Source organism: Geotrypetes seraphini, chromosome 11 (genome assembly GCF_902459505.1).
Source record: "Geotrypetes seraphini chromosome 11, aGeoSer1.1, whole genome shotgun sequence".
Taxonomy (NCBI): domain Eukaryota; kingdom Metazoa; phylum Chordata; class Amphibia; order Gymnophiona; family Dermophiidae; genus Geotrypetes; species Geotrypetes seraphini.
The window spans coordinates 114,630,271-114,649,223 of record NC_047094.1 but is presented as its reverse complement, the minus strand read 5'-3'; the positions used below and the strand labels follow the sequence as shown (position 1 = coordinate 114,649,223).

Genomic DNA, 18,953 nt, shown 5'->3' with positions numbered 1-18,953 from the left:
CTCTCCCTCCTGCTATGTGGCTGTCCACATGCCTCAGGATCGAGTTTCCCACTAGGATCGCTGACTTTCCCTTCTTTAGGTTTCGCTTTGGTCTCAGGTCAATGTCCTCGGTATGCTTCACTGCTATCTCTCCTGGGCATCGACTAGCCATTTTTTCCCCCTCGTGTGATGTTCCTCTGTGGGTGTCTTCTATGAGTCATCTGCTTCTTGTTCTCCCTTCTATGTTGGTGTTGGTGTAACTTCATCGTTCATCTGAAGTTCGGTTTCTTCCACTCTCCTCCTGTAGGCTTCCTCAATGAATTTCTTGAGTTCCCTGACCTCCTCCTCAATGTGTCTCTCATTCATGAAGTCTTTAGCTGTCCTGATTGGGTCCTCTGTAGTATGAAGTCCTTCTAGGTCCTGTATCTTGTCATCTAATTGCTTTACTTCCTTCTTCAAGCTTTCCAGCTCCTGGCACCGACTGCATACATATGACTATCTCCCAGAGGGAGGTAGTCATACATATGACAGTCTGTGCAGAATACTGGAAAGCTCGTCTTCTGGTTTCCCTCTGCTTCCATTGTCGTTCTCTCTCTCTCTCTCTCTCTGCCTACTGCTGGTGTCCTCTCTCTCTCTCTGCCTGCTGCTGGTGTCCTCTCTTTCTCTCTCTCTCTCTCTTCCTGCTGCTGGTGTCCTCTCTCTCTGCTTGCTGCTGGTGTCCTCTCTCTATGCCTGCTGCTGATGTCCTCTCTCTCTGCCTGCTGCTGGTGTCCTCTCTCTGCCTGCTGCTGGTGTCCTCTCTCTCTCTCTGCCTGCTGCTGGTGTCCTCTCTCTCTCTCTGCCTGCTGGTGGTGTCCTCTCTCTCTCTGCCTGCTTCTGGTGTCCTCTCTCTCTCTCTCTTTGCCTGTTGCTGGTGTCCTCTCTCTCTCTCTCTTTGCCTGTTGCTGGTGTCCTCTCTCTGCCTGCTGCTGGTGTCCCCTCTCTCTCTCTCTCTCTCTCTGCCTGCTGCTGGTGTCCTCTCTCTCTCCCTGCCTGCTGCTGGTGTCCTCTCTCTCTCTCTCTCTGCCTGCTGCTGGTGTCCTCTCTCTATCCCTCTCTGCCTGTTTGCTGTCCTTCCCTGGTGTCCTTGGGTGTAGTGACTTGGCCCTTCTTGAGGCCCTTCGCAAAGGCACTCTCGCTAAGGCGAGCGCCTTTGCCGCTTGCCTTCGCCGTGTGCCGAATGGCCGCACACTGTTGGCTCCTCCCCTTTTAAGGGGGAGCTTCGAGTATGCTTCGGGTGATGTCAGGGAGTGGGCGGAGCTACCTTTCGCCTCAACCCCTCACCCTCTGCCTTCTCTCTGCTCTCTCGTGCCTTCTTCGGTGGATTTTCTCCTCTCTTCCTCCTCTGCCCGACTTCACCTGCCTGCTCCAAACTCAGGCAAGCTGAATCTTCAGAAGCTGTGCAGCGTTGGCTCCTCCCCTTTTAAGGGGGAGCTTCGAGTCTGCTTTGGGTGATGTCAGGGAGTAAGCGGAGCTACCTCTCGCCTCAGCCCCTCACCCTCTGCCTTCTCTCTGCTCCCTCATGCCTTCTTCGGTGGATTTTCTCCTCTCTCCCTCCTCTGCCCAACTTCACCTGCCTGCCCCAAACTCAGGCAAGTTGGCAAGCTGGATCTTCAACTCTGCGGAAAACATTGAACTGAGGAGCCGCACGCCTACATCGGATAAGAAGATACTCGCGCATGCGTGGTGCAGTCGGTTGCAAACTTTCTAAAGTTCTTAAAGTGGCGATGCACTTGGGACCTTCCGTACCGGGGCTCCTTGGATGATATCACCCACATGTGAGAATATGCTGCCTGTTTGTCAGGGGATAAAACTTGATCTTCAGGCTGCCAGTCAGGCTAAGCCTGACTGAGACCTCAGACCCCGACTAGACCATGTGCCATAATGAAGAGAGGAAAAAAAAAAATATCACAGCCGACCCCTTAAGCCCATTGAACTTTCCCCGGGGCCAAACAAATTCCGCACAAGCCACTGATAAATCAGTGTGCGAGCTAGCTCCAAGAGGAATGGACCCCGAGCTCCAAAAACTGTTAATGCAGGCTGGCTATACAGGTATACCAGAGAGTTGCCCTGCTAGAAGACTGCTCCCAGGAGGTTTAACATCCTCTCCCTGGCAGAGTTGCCCCAAAATGGGGCCCACTAGGCACCACAGCCTCAAAGAAGATGGAGATAATCCTGAAAATAAAATTAAGCAGAACCGATCAGAAAGACAGCTTCTCAATTTGCTTGTAGAAGGAAAAACTGGCCCACTGGGGAAAGAGGCAAAGTCAAAAAATGTAGATGACATCCTTCTGCAAGCAATTCACAACCAGGGGTATAAAATCTATCATCCAGAACCTGCCCTTTGCACTACAAGTGTCTGGGGATCTGTGAATGGGGAGTAGGAATATGATCCTAGCCAGGAAAGGTGGGGATAACAAATACGAAATGTGTAATGAATCTGCTTAGGATATATGAGGGATTAAACTAAAAATGTTTTTATTTCAAGATGCATTCCACAGCTCCTAAACTTCTTACTGCCAAATCTGCCAACCGCTTTTAAGAAGCGACCCAATCCCTAATGTTTTATCCCTCTCTCGTCTTTCTAACCCTAATTTTTTGGGGTTTTCTTTCTTTTTTCTCTTTAACAATGTAACTTTACTCCCACCTTTCTTCTTCAATCCCCACTCTCATGTATGTCTTTGTAAAACGTCTACAATGTTCACTTTTCCCCCTTTTATAAGCATTATTTTAATTCTTTATTTTATCATAGCGTTGTAAACCGGACAGATATTTATTGATGGTCAGTATATTAAAAATAATAAAACTTGAAACATGGGTGAGAACCACTGAATAGAGTGGTGTGATAGGGAGCCTAATAGGGGAGGAATTATTAGGAGCAAGTCAGGTCAAGTCAGGAAGAAGTAGAAAGCAGAGAAGTATACAATAGGGGAGTGATACAGGGATGGGTATTAAGCATCCTATCCCAAACCAGAGAAAGAGGTGAGGGAAAAAACAGAATAAAAAGATGAAGGGAGGGAGAAGACATTTTGGAGAGGGACTAAGAAAAAAGTAGGAATGATCTGAGAGAAAAGAAAGCATATGGTATGTACAGGTCAGATTGAGAAGAGAACATAAGAATAGCCTTATGGATCAGACCAATGGTCCATCCAGCCCAGTATCCCGTCTTCACAGAGGCCAATCCAAGTCACAAGTACCTGGCAAATACCCAAATAGTAGCAGCATTTCATGCAACAAATCCAGTGCAAGCAGTGGCTTCCTCCATGCCTGTCTCAACAGCAGACTATGGACTTTTCCTCAAAGAACGTGCCCAAATCTTTTTTAAAACTAGCTACATTAACCGCTTTTACCACATTTATTCAATTTTCTATACCGTTCTCCCAGAAGAGCTCAGAATGGTTTACATGAGTTTATTCAGGTACTCAAGCATTTTTCCCTGTCTGTCCCGGCAGGCTCACAATCTATCTAATGTACCTGGGGCAATGGGGGATTAAGTGACTTGCCCAGGGTCACAAGGAGCAGCGTAGATTTGAACCCACAACCCCAGGGTGCTGAGGCTATAGCTTTAACCACTGCGCCACACATCCTCCAGTAACTTATTCCAGAGATTAACTATTCTCTGAGTGAAAAAATATTTCCTCCTATTAGTTTTTAAAGTATTACTCTGTAACTTCATTGAGTGTCCCCTAGTCTTTGTAAATCTTGATGCAGTAAAAAAAAAATAAAAAATCAATCTACTTATACCTGTTCTACACCACACAGGATTTTGTAGACTTCAGTCATATTTCCCCTCAGCCATCTCTTTTCCAAGCTGAAGAGCCCTAACCTCTTTAGTCTTTCCTCATACGAGAGGAGTTCCATCCCCTTTATCTTGGATGTTCTTCTTTGAATCTTTTCTAGTGCCGCTATATCTTTTTTGAGATAAGGAGACCAGGACTGAATGCAATACTCAAGGTGAGGTTTCCATTATGTTTCTCCTTTACTCTATGCGGGCTGTCTGTATTAGAGCTGGTTGTCAGTTGGATGTGATGGTATGGTGAGGAGGGAGTTAAGTTACAACTTTCATGTTGATTCTGCTGGCTTACCCGTGAGCTTACTATCCAAATACGATACAGAGGCATTATAACATTCATAGTCTTGTTTATCATCCCTTTTCTAATAATTCCTAGCATCTTCTTTGTTTTTTTGGCCACCTCTGCACACTGGGTGGAAGTTTTCAGCATATTGACTGGTTGAGAGGAGGAAAATATGGGTTGTATAGATGGGTCAGCATAGACTAGAAGGCATAGTACGAGTGTGGTGTAGATGGGCTGGGAGAAGAGTGAGAAACCATGAGAGTTGGAGTTGGGGAGAGAGATGCAGTGCTATCCTTATCATTTATTTTACCCACAAGTCCTCCCTGTGTGTGCACAACTGCTGTACTCCTCATTTAAACACAGCTGTCCAGATGTGTTTACATTCCACCATGCTTTAATTTCCTTTATATGAACTTGGTAATTGGTGTCGAGTTGAGAACTCCCAAACATTTTGAAAAGTTGGCTTCAATGCTCAGAAGTACAAAGCCAACATCTAGTTTAACTGAGTGTTCATAATGTTTGGAAAGCACTTCTCTTTTGTTTTTTCATAAGACCTCAGAACCACCAATCCTCCGTCCCACCAAAGTGTATATATGGGGAGTTACAAATGGTGAAATCCTCACCGGTCTCTTCAAAGTTTTAAATAACTTGCATTTCTTAGTGTATTATTACTTAACTTAGTAATGGTGAAACTTTGAAGAGACCGGTGAGGATTTCACCATTTGTAACTCCCCGTATATACACTTTGGTGGGACGGAGGAGTGGTGGTTCTGAGGTCTTATGAAAAAACAAAAGAGAAGTGCTTTCCAAACATTATGAACACTCAGTTAAACTAGATGTTGGATTTGAAAGACAAACAGCCAAATACTTTAGAAACAATTCTAACTTTATTGACCAGATTTCTAAGGAAGCAATCAGCCTTTTCATATAAGTTTGAACAGAAGTACAAAGCGGCATACCTCAGGTCTAAATGGCCAGTTGCTGAAAGACTACCAGGAGCTTGTCCAAATAGCTGTACTACTAAGTCTTGACCAGATTGGGGTTACCAGATATCCAGGAAAACCCATACATGTCCTCTTTAAAGAGGACTTTCTGGGTGTCTGGACAGATTTTCAAAACTCAGCACTTTGTATACGTTTTAGAAGGCCCCGAGTATGCACGCATGTGTGACATCATTACGTTGCATCTGTGTATGCTCAGAGGCCCTCCAGACGCTGCTCGGACTTGGGGAAGAAGAGGCAAGGTTTGTGTGTGGGCAGGGCTGGGTGGCAGAATGGGGCGGGGCCATGTCTCCTTGTTTTATTCTTGAAATCTGGTAACCCTAGACCAGATCCTCTAGCAAACAAACTACACAGCTTAATTGTGCATTGACTACAAAAAAATACTTTTCTTTTTAAATTTGAGCTCTTACCTGTTCAGCAATTTCCTGCCGTTTCTGCTCCAAAATTTTCTGCTGTTCATTTGTATGATCCACAATATTTTTTCCCCCAACAAGAAGTTTACTTTCCATGGCCTGAGAAAGATATTTTTCAACATAAATGGTATCTAAATTTAGCATCTAAGAGCAACATTATTTAAATAGTACAATGCCATAAATATTGTTCTTAGGAACAGAGTATAAGAAAGACTTATTGTATTCAATGTGTGTGAAATTTGAAATCTTATAGATTACTTATTTGTGCACACTGGGTAAATGATAATTGGTTTGGACAGCAAAAATTACCAAGTAGCTAAACTGCGAGTAAACTGGGCACCTACTTTCCTTTACAGGAAAATAGTATAACTGGGTACATACTTGATTTTAACACTTAGGCATGACCACTTATACAAAACAAAGATGCTAATATTGACACCAGTTCTAGATGTTTTGAAAATGCATATGTAACTTATAGTATTCCACGAGTTACATGTAAATTTGAGCTCCACATTTCTGCACCTCCTCCTTGCAAATATACACTATATAAGTGGGTATTTGTAGAATAGCATTTAGGTGGACTTTTGACATTTATATACTTATGTGTACATGTACATGAATAAACACCATTATTTTAAACATTTATGCATGCAACTTTTGGTGCCTATTGCCTTGTTAATGCATTTAAAATCTAGATAATATGAAATAATTTTAACACATAATTAAGTCCTTGAGGCAGTGAATACAAAAGGCTGGCAACATCAGAGGAGAAGAAGAAAGCCTCGATGTTTCTATTTTGTGTGTCTTTTGAAGCAAATGCAACAATAGTATAAAAAAAATTTCAGCAATACTTATCTGGATTTTAAATGCCTAAAAATATAAATGACAAAACAAAGAGGATTTTCTAACTCAAGACGGATAATTTCGCCATCTTTCAGCCAAAGAACAGTAAATTTGAAAACAGAGATCATATTCCACATACCTACGATTAGGAGCAAGGTTAATTACCATCATGATATTCAACCTATTTAGAGACACTGCCCTAATTACTGAGTCTGAGGCTCCTGTCTTATTTCAGGAGAGGAAAAGACCTAATTATTTTTGGTTTAATTTTTGAGTGGGAATTTTTAATTTAATATATATTATGTACCCACTGAAATTTCATTGTTGAGTCTCCAGATACAGGAGTTAGTCCCTGCTGAGTTAGTTGCTGCTGAGAGATCACATTCAATGAAGAAATTTGAAAGTCTTTGGGCTCCACTACTAAGCTTTGCCACTTCTCCTTATCAGACATCAGATTGACCTTTATACCTCTTAATAAATGGGTTGATTAGAGAGTTCTTATAATGCTAGCACCATACATATGCACCGCTTTTAGTATTGACATACTAATCTCCTCACTGTTGACATCCAGATAATACATCTTATACCTTATACATTAGGTCTTACTTTTTGGTTTCCATATAATTTAATTTTGAATTATTATTATTATTATTTTGAATTATCAACATCAGTATTCTTTCTTAAATTCACTTCAGTAGCTCATTGGATATTTAGTTACTACTTCCGCTGTACCATTGTGCTAATACCAATGTGCTCATCATCATTCTGTACTTCACGATTTCCAATGTATGTTTTTGTTTTTTTGTATTTGCAAAACTCAATAAAAACTTTCAAGAAAAAATATATATACAGGAGTTAGTCAGGGAAACAGCTGCACATTAAGGATGAATAAATATACTGCATTTTCTCATCTATACCCCACTAGATTTACATGAATTGAATGGGTCCAGTAGCAATATCTGACCAACATTTAGCTGGACAAGCCTTGAAATAGACAGAGGTAGACAAAAAGGCTAAATTATTAATGCACAAGAAAAAAAAAGACACAATCTGACACTGAATTCCTTATTCAGCCCTTTTCATAAAGCTCTCATAGAAGACTTCTCTACCTTGACTTTGGCTCCCAGCATTTCCATGGCTTCTTTTTCTCTCCTCAGGTCATCCATCTTCTTCTCCTTCTCCTTCAGCAGTCTCATCTTCTCTTCTGCTACTAGGCTATGATCCTCCACAATAGCTTTCTTCTCAATTTCTAACCTCTCCTGCTGTTCCCTCCAATAGTCTTCCTTATCCTCTCCATCATCTTCAGCTTCTTCTCCATCTCCATCTTCATCATCTTCTCCTCCTTCCCCACCTAGTCTCCTCCTTCCTCTCCTTCTCTTCTTTCCAACTGACCGTTTCTCAAGCTGTGCCTTTAGTCGAGCTATTTCTTCTTGGAATTCACGCAGCAAGGCATCTTTGGGGTCTTCATTCACTCTTGGTTTATTCTTGATATTTTTGGCACGGTTGGAGTACCGCAAGGTGGTCAGAGTCTCTTCTACATTATAAGAGGCAGGACCTATATTAGCAACCATAACTGTCTTTGCATTACCCCCAAGAGAATCCTGAAGCAGCCGCGTAAGCTTGGAGTCTCGATAAGGAATGTGAGTGCTTTTACCATCTACCAAGGCTGATATAACATTACCCAGTGCTGAAAGGGAAAGGTTGATCTTCGTAGCTTCTTTCAGTCTTTCACCTTGGGCTCCTGTCTTAGCCTGGCGTTCACTGCCTGCAAGATCTACCAGATTCAGTTTTCCCACACGAATGTGATTTTCCCCATCCAGTCCCAGTTCACTACATTCAATAGTGATCATAAAAATGGCATGAGAGCGTGAGCTGTGCTCATTCATGTTAGTAGCTCCAACAGAGCGGTTCTGGTTCCCCACATTCATTACATGCTCTATCTCCTTCACACTCTTTGTAACAAAGGAAGATAAATCCTTTACATATACTCCTGTGTCTGGTCTTTCCTTCAGTTCTAAGCGCTTGGTCTGATCTTTAGACAGGAGGTCTCTGATTTCTTCCTGATAAATTTCCAGATACGAAGCTCGAACTAAGTATTGCTGGTTCTGTGACCTTGAGATGTGTGTAAAGATATGTTCAAAAGAATTAGGTATAACTCCCCTTTTTTCTGGATCACTTCGCAATCCCTCCATTGTGTAGGTTTTACCAGTTCCTGTCTGCCCGTATGCAAAAATAGTTCCATTGAAACCTTGCAGGACAGATTCCACTAATGGCCTAAAGGTCTCATCATAGAGTTCAAACTGCTTAGCATTCCAGTCATAAACAGCATCAAAAGTAAACATCTTGGGTAGCTCAGTAGAAGCTCCCTTTGGATTCTTCACAGCAACCTGACCTAACTTCACATCCACATCAACAACTTTTTCATATCCAGCAGCTATCTCCTTGCTGTTCATGGGCCGACATCGAACTACCACTCTCACAGACTCTGAGCTCTTTGACTTGGACATGATGGTGATGCGAGTCAGTGATTCTCCCACTGTAAGGCCAGCAGTGTTATAAATCTAGAAATAAAAAGAAAAAAAGGTCTAATGAGAACAGGTTATCCATTTAAAAATGTACTTATTTAAACCATTTACCATTTAAAAATGTACTTATTTGTAGCCTAACAATCCAAAATTTTAGACAGATAACATGTTTTAAACAATCAAAACATATAACATACATGCATAACAATAAAAATATACAATTATAAAATCCTGTTTAAAATAATTAGTAGTACCAACTGAATCTCCAAACAAAATTGTCTTAAGGAGTTTTATAAAATGCAGTAAGCTATTTCAGAATGTGTTGGGCTAACACTAAAACTGCACAAGCACTAATAAGGCCCTCAGGTAAATACTCTGTATTTTTTATGAATAAAGGTCTGATACTTTTTGAACAGCCCTCATATAAATGCTAAAAATGCATCTGATGAATACAAACATAAATAATCTCCTAAAAAAGACTTGAAGAAATGTAAACAACAAAAAAAACTGGACAAAAAAATGACTGGGAACATACATATTCTTAAAAACTGCATCCAAAGGAACTGAATTGAAAATGACTAAGAACATATATATTATTTGAAAATGCATACTGTATATAAATATTCCTTAAAAAACTACTAAAACATAATGCACCGTAAATAACGTAAAATCATAACTATTGTGCACATGTTGTAACGAATAGGCTGCCAAATTTGTGGACCAGCTATTATGATCCCAACATGATTATATATAAAGTAAGAAAACATCAAAACATAAAACATAGCGCATAGAAGCATAATCAATGCAAAGATAGAAACATACCTATTAGCAGACTGATGAGATATCTAATATCTTCATAAAAATTTCACAAATATCTCTTCAAACGTAGCAAAATGACTCCTATAGTGACCATACAATAAAAAGAAAAAAGGAAAAAAGATAAAGATAAAGAAAAAGAAAAAAGTATATAAATATTATAATGTTAAATGAAAGAAGATTTCCAAGGTGAATTTAAATCAGACATTAAATTCACCTTGGAGATCTTCTTTCATTTAACATTCCATCCAATTTGATCTCCTGATTTTTTTATATTAGCTTTAGTGCACAGCTCCCCTATCTCCTTTTTTTGTATAAATATTATAATTACTGTGAAATTGAAATGGATAAGAACCTCTTCAATGTAGACAACAAAACAATAGAATACAGGTTCTGCACGCAATTGAATTAATTTTGAACAAGAGGAAAAGACCTCAGAAGCCTGCACCATCAAGAATATTTAATTCTATAGTGGTTACTCAGCAGGACAGGTTCTCTATCATTGGTCTCACACACCTCTCCTAACTGGTTAGCAAAAAAACTTTTTAATCGTGTATTCAACACTTCTCACTTTTTTAACCGGTGATATAAACAAAAATGTAATGCACTTATCTGAATTAAGGATAAGAGCCCGACGGGACCCGTTTCGCCAATTTATTGGCTTCGTCGGGGGACTTTTTAATAGTGCATTCAGTCTGAACTAACACATGGCGCCGGCGCCATTTTTTGATGTGTTAGTTCAGACTGAATGCACTATCAAAAAGTCCCCCGACGAAGCCAATAAATTGGCGAAACGGGTCCCGTCGGGCTCTTATCCTTAATTCAGATAAGTGCATTACATTTTTGTTTATATCACCGGTTAAAAAAGTGAGAAGTGTTGAATACACGATTAAAAAGTTTTTTTGCTAACCAGTTAGGAGAGGTGTGTGAGACCAATGATAGAGAACCTGTCCTGCTGAGTAACCACTATAGAATTAAATATTCTTGATGGTGCAGGCTTCTGAGGTCTTTTCCTCTTGTTCAAAATTAATTCAATTGCGTGCAGAACCTGTATTCTATTGTTTTGATAAATATTATAATGCCAAATCAAGATAAAAATGTACTGAACGTGCCTTAAGACTGCAAATGTAATCATGATTAGTTAAAAAGGCTCTTGTGTGACTGTTAAAACTATTAATATCCAAACTCAGAATATATGAAAAAAATCAAAATGTCAACAATAAACTTTACTTTCACAACGATTTAGTGGAAGGCAAAAGCATACTACAATATGAGCTAAAGAGAACCCTCACGGGGAGGAAAAGCCTCAGACAAAGCCCTCCCACCGCCACAAAAGTGGCTAAGGTGTTCAGGCGGGGAACCTCATTGGCATAAAAACCTCCCGTGGGGACCACCATGACTCTATTATTGTGTTATAGTTAAATAAATATTTGAGACCTTTTGTTTGTTTTGTTTCTTTAAATCTTGGCGCCCAATCCGGAGGTTGTCTGCATGGTGTGTCATGCAGTCACTTCTGGTTTGCGTCTAGGTCTCTATTTATTTAAATCCCGTACAGCTGTGTGGTTTTAGCTACCATCTTTTGTGCAGAGAAACACGGATTAGCATGTTCGTTTTTGAAAGGTATGTTGGTAGTAGTTTTGTGTTTATTATGCACTTGGAAGTGATGTTTAGGCAGCTTTTAACTTTTTCTTTTGATTTAAAAATTATTTTTCAGTTCATGATCGGAGGTCACACCCTGAGGCAGCATTATGTGAAACGCTGGCCATCGTTGGTGTTCCAACTGAGCTCATGAACAAAAGATAAGTTTCAAGTCACTTTGGATGACTGTTTTGAGTCAGTACTATTTTAAGTATTTGATCTAGCCATTGAACTTCACCACCTATTTATTTAACTATAACACAATATAGAGCCACGGTGGTCCCCATAGGAGGTTTTTATGCCGATGAGGTTCCCTGCCTGAACACCTTAGCCACTTTTGTTGCGGTGGGAGGGCTTTGTCTGAGGCTTTTCCTCCTTGTGAGGGCTCTCTTTAGCTCATATTGTAGTATGCTTTTGCCTTCCACTAAATCGTTGTGAAAGTGTTAAAACTATTGAAACAGACTCAGAGTATTTAGAACTTGACACTCAATATATATATGCTCAATATATGTATATAAAATTAACTGTATCTGCAATAGATTAGAAATGTAATTGGCAAAAGAGCTCTCATAGTGACCACTAGGCTGTGCAACAGTTTCTAAAGATAATTCAAATGCAGAATTGCTTTGCCAACCATGGTTGGAAATTATACTTCATAAAGATATAGTGACAATGAGCTGTGTGACTGCTTCTAAGAATAATACAAATGTAAAACCTCATTAAATTTCATTGTGAGCCATGATTAGGAATCATACTTTGTAAAGGAAGTGTCCAAAGATTTCAAGAATTTGTTTTTGTTTATTAAAAACTTTCTATACCGCATAACAGCCTTAAAAGGAACTAAGCGGTGTACAATATACACATTCATTAAGAAAGGAACTCCATTTAAAAATAGGATAGAAAAGAATAAAAGCAAGTTAAAAAAAAAAAATTTTTTCCTAAAATACTAAACAGTTAACATCTCCATAATAATAATTCTAATAACAATCCAATAAAAAATAAATAAAATCTCAAGAAACCATAAATACCTACAAGTAAAAATTTTCCATATCAAAAATTAATCATTATATAAATACAGAGTACAGTCACAGACTTAATTATTCAATTTGAGAAAGCCAATTATAAAAAATGTGCTTTTAGGTGTCTTTTAAAATTTATATATGATTCTTCTTTTCTCAAATCTATGGGCAAATTATTCCATAACTGTGGAACTAAATAAAAGAACGCACAATCTCTAGTTGACGCAAGATGTGCCTTTGAGATATGAGGAACAACTACCCTATTGTCATTCAAAGATTGTAATAAATGTCTTGGGGCATAAAATAACACCAAGTTAGCAAGATATGAAGGCTGTATAGCTGAAATAATGCTCTATGTGCCAACATCAAGATCTTAAATTTGATCCTAAATTCCATTGGTAACCAATGGAATTTTAAATACAGAGGTGTCACATGATCACGAATATATGCACGGCTAAAAATAAATAACAAAACAATGAACATGAATAAAAAAAAATGATGTAAGAAACTTTAATTTTAGTATACAATAGTGTATGGTACAGCTATAGTAAAGACAAAATTAGCTATCAGGCATGCTAACATGAACTATAAAAGCGTAAAAAAACCCACAGAACAAAAATGCTAGTGTCCTGTGGTCAGTATGCTACTATGATAAAGCCAAAATTGTGGCCGAGGACGCCGACGTGAACTATAAAAGTTGCAATGCCTGAACGTGAAAAAAAAGACTTGACAGCAGGACAAATGCAATGATAAAAATTGAGAGATATAGAAGGATGACTGAATAAAACAAAACTACTATGGGGAATACTCTATATCAAAATTATAAACCAACTGGTCATGTTTTAAAGCCATTATTTCTGTAAACAGAGGGATAGTGCCAAATTGGATTTAAAAAAACTCTGTGCAAAGTGACCGTAGCATAATGATAGACCTGCAAAGACTTACCCCTTATCCAAAAGCTCAATTTCCTCCAAGGGAGTGAAATTTGAAAGGACATGACACAGATACTAGGAGTTTAAAAGGCAAAAAAAGGCGCAAACCCAAAAGAAGAAATGGCGCGAAACACAGACTATCCAATGAAAATGAGGTTGTATCGTGAAAACTGCAAGAGAATACATTACGTGTGTGTGTGTGTGTGTGCACATCACGTTCACTGATCACCATCAGCTTCATTGAGAATAAATAAATAGACTGTGTATAATTGCAGGAATAGTCCCCACGTTGAAAAAATTAACTTAAACATGAGCCTATTATCTTAGATGAAAATAAACTTAGATGGAAAACTGGGTTTGAATAAAATGTATGGAACCAGTGTTTATAAAATAAAAACAGACTGAACCTTGTTACTGCAAATCCATATTACATGTATCGATGAATCAATTCAATGACCTGATGAAACTTACTCATACAAATATTTAGTACTAATGATATGAGATTATTATTCTAATTAGATATTCTGCTTTCCGAATGGCTTTCAAAATCTTGCAGACCAATTTAAAATTAACTGAAAAGAATCAAATGTAGATTAAAAAAGGTAAACCCTGTCATACGAATGTAAAATAAAAAAACAGAACAAACAATACAAAACCAGTAACTGTAATTGTAGTGTGTGCAGAGAAAAGAAAATGACTAAAATCTGAAAAATCAGCTAAGTGACAAATGTTAAAAAGCAACATCTGGTATGCCCTTTTCATGAATGTATAGAAAGGCCAGATATTTCTTTAAAATCTTACTAACATTACAAAATACTTCCAAAGATCCAACTCAAAGGACTGGACCAAAATTTGTGTGGTCTGAGATGTCACTAACCACAGAAAAACATCATTTATATGGAATTAAAGAATGACTTAAAATCTAAACTATATGTAAATGTTAATAAGTAAAGGTATGTTTTTTAATTGATAATGAAATATAAAATGGGTGGAAACAAATAACCGTGCTATACTAAAACGTGTTTTATTGTGATATGGTCAATGGGTGGCCTAGGATATCAGAATAAAGTAATTTATATGAAATTGAATAAGGTTCAAAGTCTATATATGTAAATGTAGATGGGCAGAAATATAGTGATTTTGAAATTAAGTGGAAACAATGAATAATGAAAATGAATGTACTGTGAAAAATATATTTTTTATAATGATGTGATCAATGTTGGAAAAGATTAAGGGAAACTCCATAATTTGTGATGTTGACTTAGAAAACCGAGGTGCGAAGAAGAAAAGAGATGAGAAAACACAGAATGTAAAGCGCAGTGAAAAAACAAACAGCAAAATAAAAAAAAGGAAAAAGAAAAATTAAAGGAGCCATGAAATAGAGAATATAATAGTTTGCAACTAAATATGTAATAGAAATGCTGGAGCACGCTTGGTCCCTTTTTAAGGACACAGTCACTGTGCAATATCTATATATACCGCATATCAACAAGGGATCCAAGAGGAAAAAAACAAAGAACCGGTGTGGCTCACTGTAGAGGTGAAGCAAGCGATCAGAGACAAGAAAACTTCATTTAAGGAATAGAAAATGGTCAAAAGGACAAAAACTGGAACAAGCACAAACAACAACAACGCAGGTGCCATAAGGCGGTAAAAGGGGCCAAAAGAGACTACGAGGAAAAAATAGCTATGGAGGCAAAGAACTTCAAGCCGTTTTTTTGATATATTAAGGGGAAACAACCTGCGAAGGAAGCAGTGGGACCATTGGAAGACCATGGAATAAAGGGAGCAAAGAGGACAAAGCAATTGCCACCAAACTGAACACATTTTTTGTGTCCGCATTTACCTTAGATGTACACAGCATACTGGAACCCATCAGGCTATATATGCTGGAAACGAAGACGGAAAGCTGACAGGATTGACGGTCAGTCTAGAGGAGGTGTGTAGGCAGATTGATAGGCTTAAGAGCGATGAATCCCCGGGACCGGATGGCATCCATCCGAGGGTCATCAAGGAACTGAAAGGGACCATAGCTGAACTGCTTCAACTAATAGCCAATCTGTCAATCAAATCGGGAAAGATTCCGGAAGACTGGAAGGTGCCGAATGTTACGCCGATCTTCAAGAAAGGTTCGAGGGGAGATCCGGGAAACTACAGACCTGTGAGTCTGACCTCGGTACCGGGAAAGATGGTAGAGTCACTGATAAAGGACAGCAACATTGATCACCTTGACGGACATGGGCTGATGAGGACCAATCAGCATGGTTTTACCAAAGGCAGATCTTGTTTGACGAAATTGCTGCACTTCTTTGAGGGAGTAAACAGAAAGACTAGTCAAGGAAGCAAGAAATTTTAAACCAATTTTCAGATATGTAAAAGGGAAACAGCCAACGAGGGAGGAGGTGGGACCTCTGGATGAGGGAGACAGGAAAGGAGTGGTGAAGGAAGAAAAAGAGGTGACTGATAGACTGGGAGTGTGTGGCGCAGTGGTTAAAGCTACAGCCTCAGCACCCTGGGGTTGTGGGTTCAAACCCACGCTGCTCCTTGTGACCCTGGGCAAGTCACTTAATTCCCCCATTGCCCCAGGTACATTAGGTAGATTGTGAGCCTGCCGGGACAGACAGGGAAAAATGATTGAGTACCTGAATAAATTCATGTACACTGTTCTGAACTCCCCTGGGAGAACGGTATAGAAAAAATTGAATAAAATAAATAAAAAATAAAAATAAATAAACAAGTTCTTCGCGTTGGTCTTTACAAAAGAAGACACATCCAATGTGCCGGAACCGGAAAAAATCTTCAAGGGGGATCAAGAGGGAAAATTATCATGCATGGAGGTAAGCCTCGAAGACGTTCTCAGGCAGATATATAGATTAAAAACTGACAAATCTCCTGGCCCAGATGGGATCCACCCGAGAATACTGAAAGAGCTCAGAGACGAAACAGCGGAGTTACTCGGGCATATTTGCAACCTATCCTTGAAAATAGGGGTAATCCCGGAGGACTGGAGGATTGCAAATGTTACACCGATCTTCAAAAAATGATCGAGAGGCGACCCGGGGAACTATAGACTGGTGAGCTTGACCTCAGTTCCGGGGAAGATGGCCGAATCACTGATCAGGGAAGGTATCAATGAGCATATAGAAAAAAATAAACTGATGAGAACAAGCTAGCACGGTTTCTGTAAAGGACGATCGTGCCAAACGAATCTACTGCATTTCTTTGAGGGGATAAGCAAACATTTGGACCAAGGTAACCCCATAGACATAGTATATCTGGATTTCCCAAAAAGCCTTTGATAAGGTACCCCATGAGCGCCTGATGAAGAAACTGTGGAGCCACGGGGTAGAAGGGGACATCCACAGATGGATCCAAAATTGGCTGGCGGATAGGAAGCAGAGGGTAGGAGTAAAAGGACACTACTCTGACTGGAAAGGGGTCACGAGTGGTGTCCTGCAGGGGTCAGTGCTGGGACCGCTGCTGTTCAATATATTCATTAACGATCTGGAAACGGGGATGAAGTGCGAAGTTATCAAGTTCGCGGACGATACAAAATTCTCCAGCAGGGTCAGAACTGTTGAGGAAAGCAAAGAACTGCAGAGCGACCTGAACAAACTGTGTGAGTGGGCAAAAAGATGGTAGATGAGCTTCAATGTGGAGAAATGTAAGGTCTTGCACATAGGGAAAGGGAACCCCATGTACAGCTATACAATGGGAGGGAGGGTGCTGGGGAAAGGCAACCTAGAAAAAGACCTGGGGGTATTGGTGGATACAACAATGAAGCCAGCGGCGCAATGTGCAGCGGCCTCAAAGAAAGCGAACAGAATGTTGGGCATTATCAAAAATGGTATCACTACCAGAAGGAAGTTATCCTGCCATTGTATCGAGCAATGGTGCGCCCACATCTGGAATACTGCGTCCAATACTGGTCACCGTACCTTACGAAAGACATGGCGATTCTTGAGAGGGTCCAGAGAGCAACTAGGATGATAAAAGGAATGGAGAATCTTTCATATGCCGAAAGGTTAGACAAACTGGGGCTCTTTACCCTGGAAAAGCGAAGACTGAGAGGAGACATGATACAGACTTATAAAATCATGAAAGGCATAGAGAAGGTGAAGATTCTTCAGACTAGCAGGGACAACAAAAACAAGAGGTCACTGAGAAAAACTGAGAGGGGACAGATTCAAAACGAATGCAAGGAAGTTCTTCTTCACTCAGAGGGTGGTGGACACCTGGAACGCGCTTCCAAATGAGGTAATAGGACAGAGTACAATACTGGGGTTCAAAAAGGGACTGGATGACTTCCTGGAAGCGAAGGGGATTGCAGGGTACAGATAGAGGGTTACTCTACAGGACATTAAGCAAAAAGCATATGAGAGTTTTAGGGTATGAGCACTATCAGGTCATGGACCTGAGGGCCGCTGCGTGAGCGGACTGCCGGGCACGATGGACCTCTGTTCTGACCCTTCAGGGGCAATACTTATGTTCTTATGTATATCTGGATTTTCAGAAGGCACTCGACAAGGTTCCGCATGAACGACTACTTCGGAAAATTGCGAGCCATGGAATCGAGGGTGAAATACTCACGTGGATTAAAAACTGGCTGGAGCATAGGAAACAGAGAGTGGGGGTAAATGGACAATACTTGGACTGGAAGAGCATCACCAGTGGGTTGCTGCAGGGCTCGGTGCTTGGACCCGTGCTCTTTAACATCTTTATAAACGATCTAGATCTAGACATAGGTACGACGAGTGAGGTGATTAAATTTTCGGACAATACGAAGTTATTCAGAGTAGTGAAGATGCAAGGGGATTGCGAAGATCTGCAACGTGACATAATGAGGCTCGAGGAATGGGCATCGACATGGCAGAATCACTGCTTCAAGCTGGAAATGTCCCTTCAACGCTGATCTTCGGGCTGCCACTTTCACCCCACTTCCGGATGCGCTAACAAAAAAAAAGGGGGGGGGGAGGCGAAAAATGTAGCCAAACAGCCTGCGCTTGAACCCTCGCTAGGCAGTAGGCAAGGATGAAATACTTCTGCAGGCTAGCCAACAGGTACCACAATGGATCGATCGGCCTGTCAGCTGCAGACCAGAGTCTGCTTTTTCTCTATGCAGACAGAGCTGAAATCAAAGTGAAAGCTCCAAGTACTGAAAACACAGAATAAAGGTCAAAAACAGTGAATAAAATAAGAAAGAGAGAGGGAAAAACAGAAACACTTCTTCCGGCTCACATGCACAAGGGAAAAACTGCAAATGTTAGTAGAGCTCCCAGTGAAGTAGGAGGGACAGAAAAAATCCATAGTAGATTCCTTCTGTATATAGCTCGTGGCCATGGGGAGATAAACCGTATGTCTAGAATGACACACCTATTGCACTGGAAATATAATTAGTGATGATTAGTTGATCTCCAATTATGTGGATTTTCATTTTAAAATAATTAGCTAATTCAAAATCTGAAGGAGTGTTCTAACATCGTTACAATTTGTAAGAAAATTTGTATTAGTCAATTGGCCTACTAACAAAAATAGCTTACTAACATTTGGTGTCTTATTTCCAATAGGAAATTGGCGCTATAAATTGTTAAATTAAAAAGAAGCAGAAAAGCCGGCTGTACGTAGGCGATAGGACAGTCCCGGAGATTTAAAGATCTGGAGGAAGTGGCTAC

General features: G+C 40.1%; 1 protein-coding gene across 4 annotated transcripts in view; it reads right to left on the bottom strand.

Moving 5' to 3' along the window:
- The window catches only part of KIF3B (kinesin family member 3B), a 130,248-nt gene that overhangs the window by 110,788 nt on the left and 507 nt on the right, over positions 1–18,953 (bottom strand). For 3 of the 4 annotated variants that reach the window (XM_033963822.1, XM_033963821.1, XM_033963818.1), the window contains exons 2-4: positions 9,699–9,776; positions 7,461–8,912; positions 5,506–5,607 (exon numbers count right to left, since the gene is read on the bottom strand). In XM_033963822.1, the coding sequence (XP_033819713.1) occupies positions 5,506–5,607; positions 7,461–8,858 (1,500 nt within the window). In that variant the 5' untranslated portion in view covers positions 8,859–8,912; positions 9,699–9,776. The remainder of the gene's footprint in view (positions 1–5,505; positions 5,608–7,460; positions 8,913–9,698; positions 9,777–18,953) is intronic. The other variant, XM_033963819.1, reaches the window with a different exon arrangement.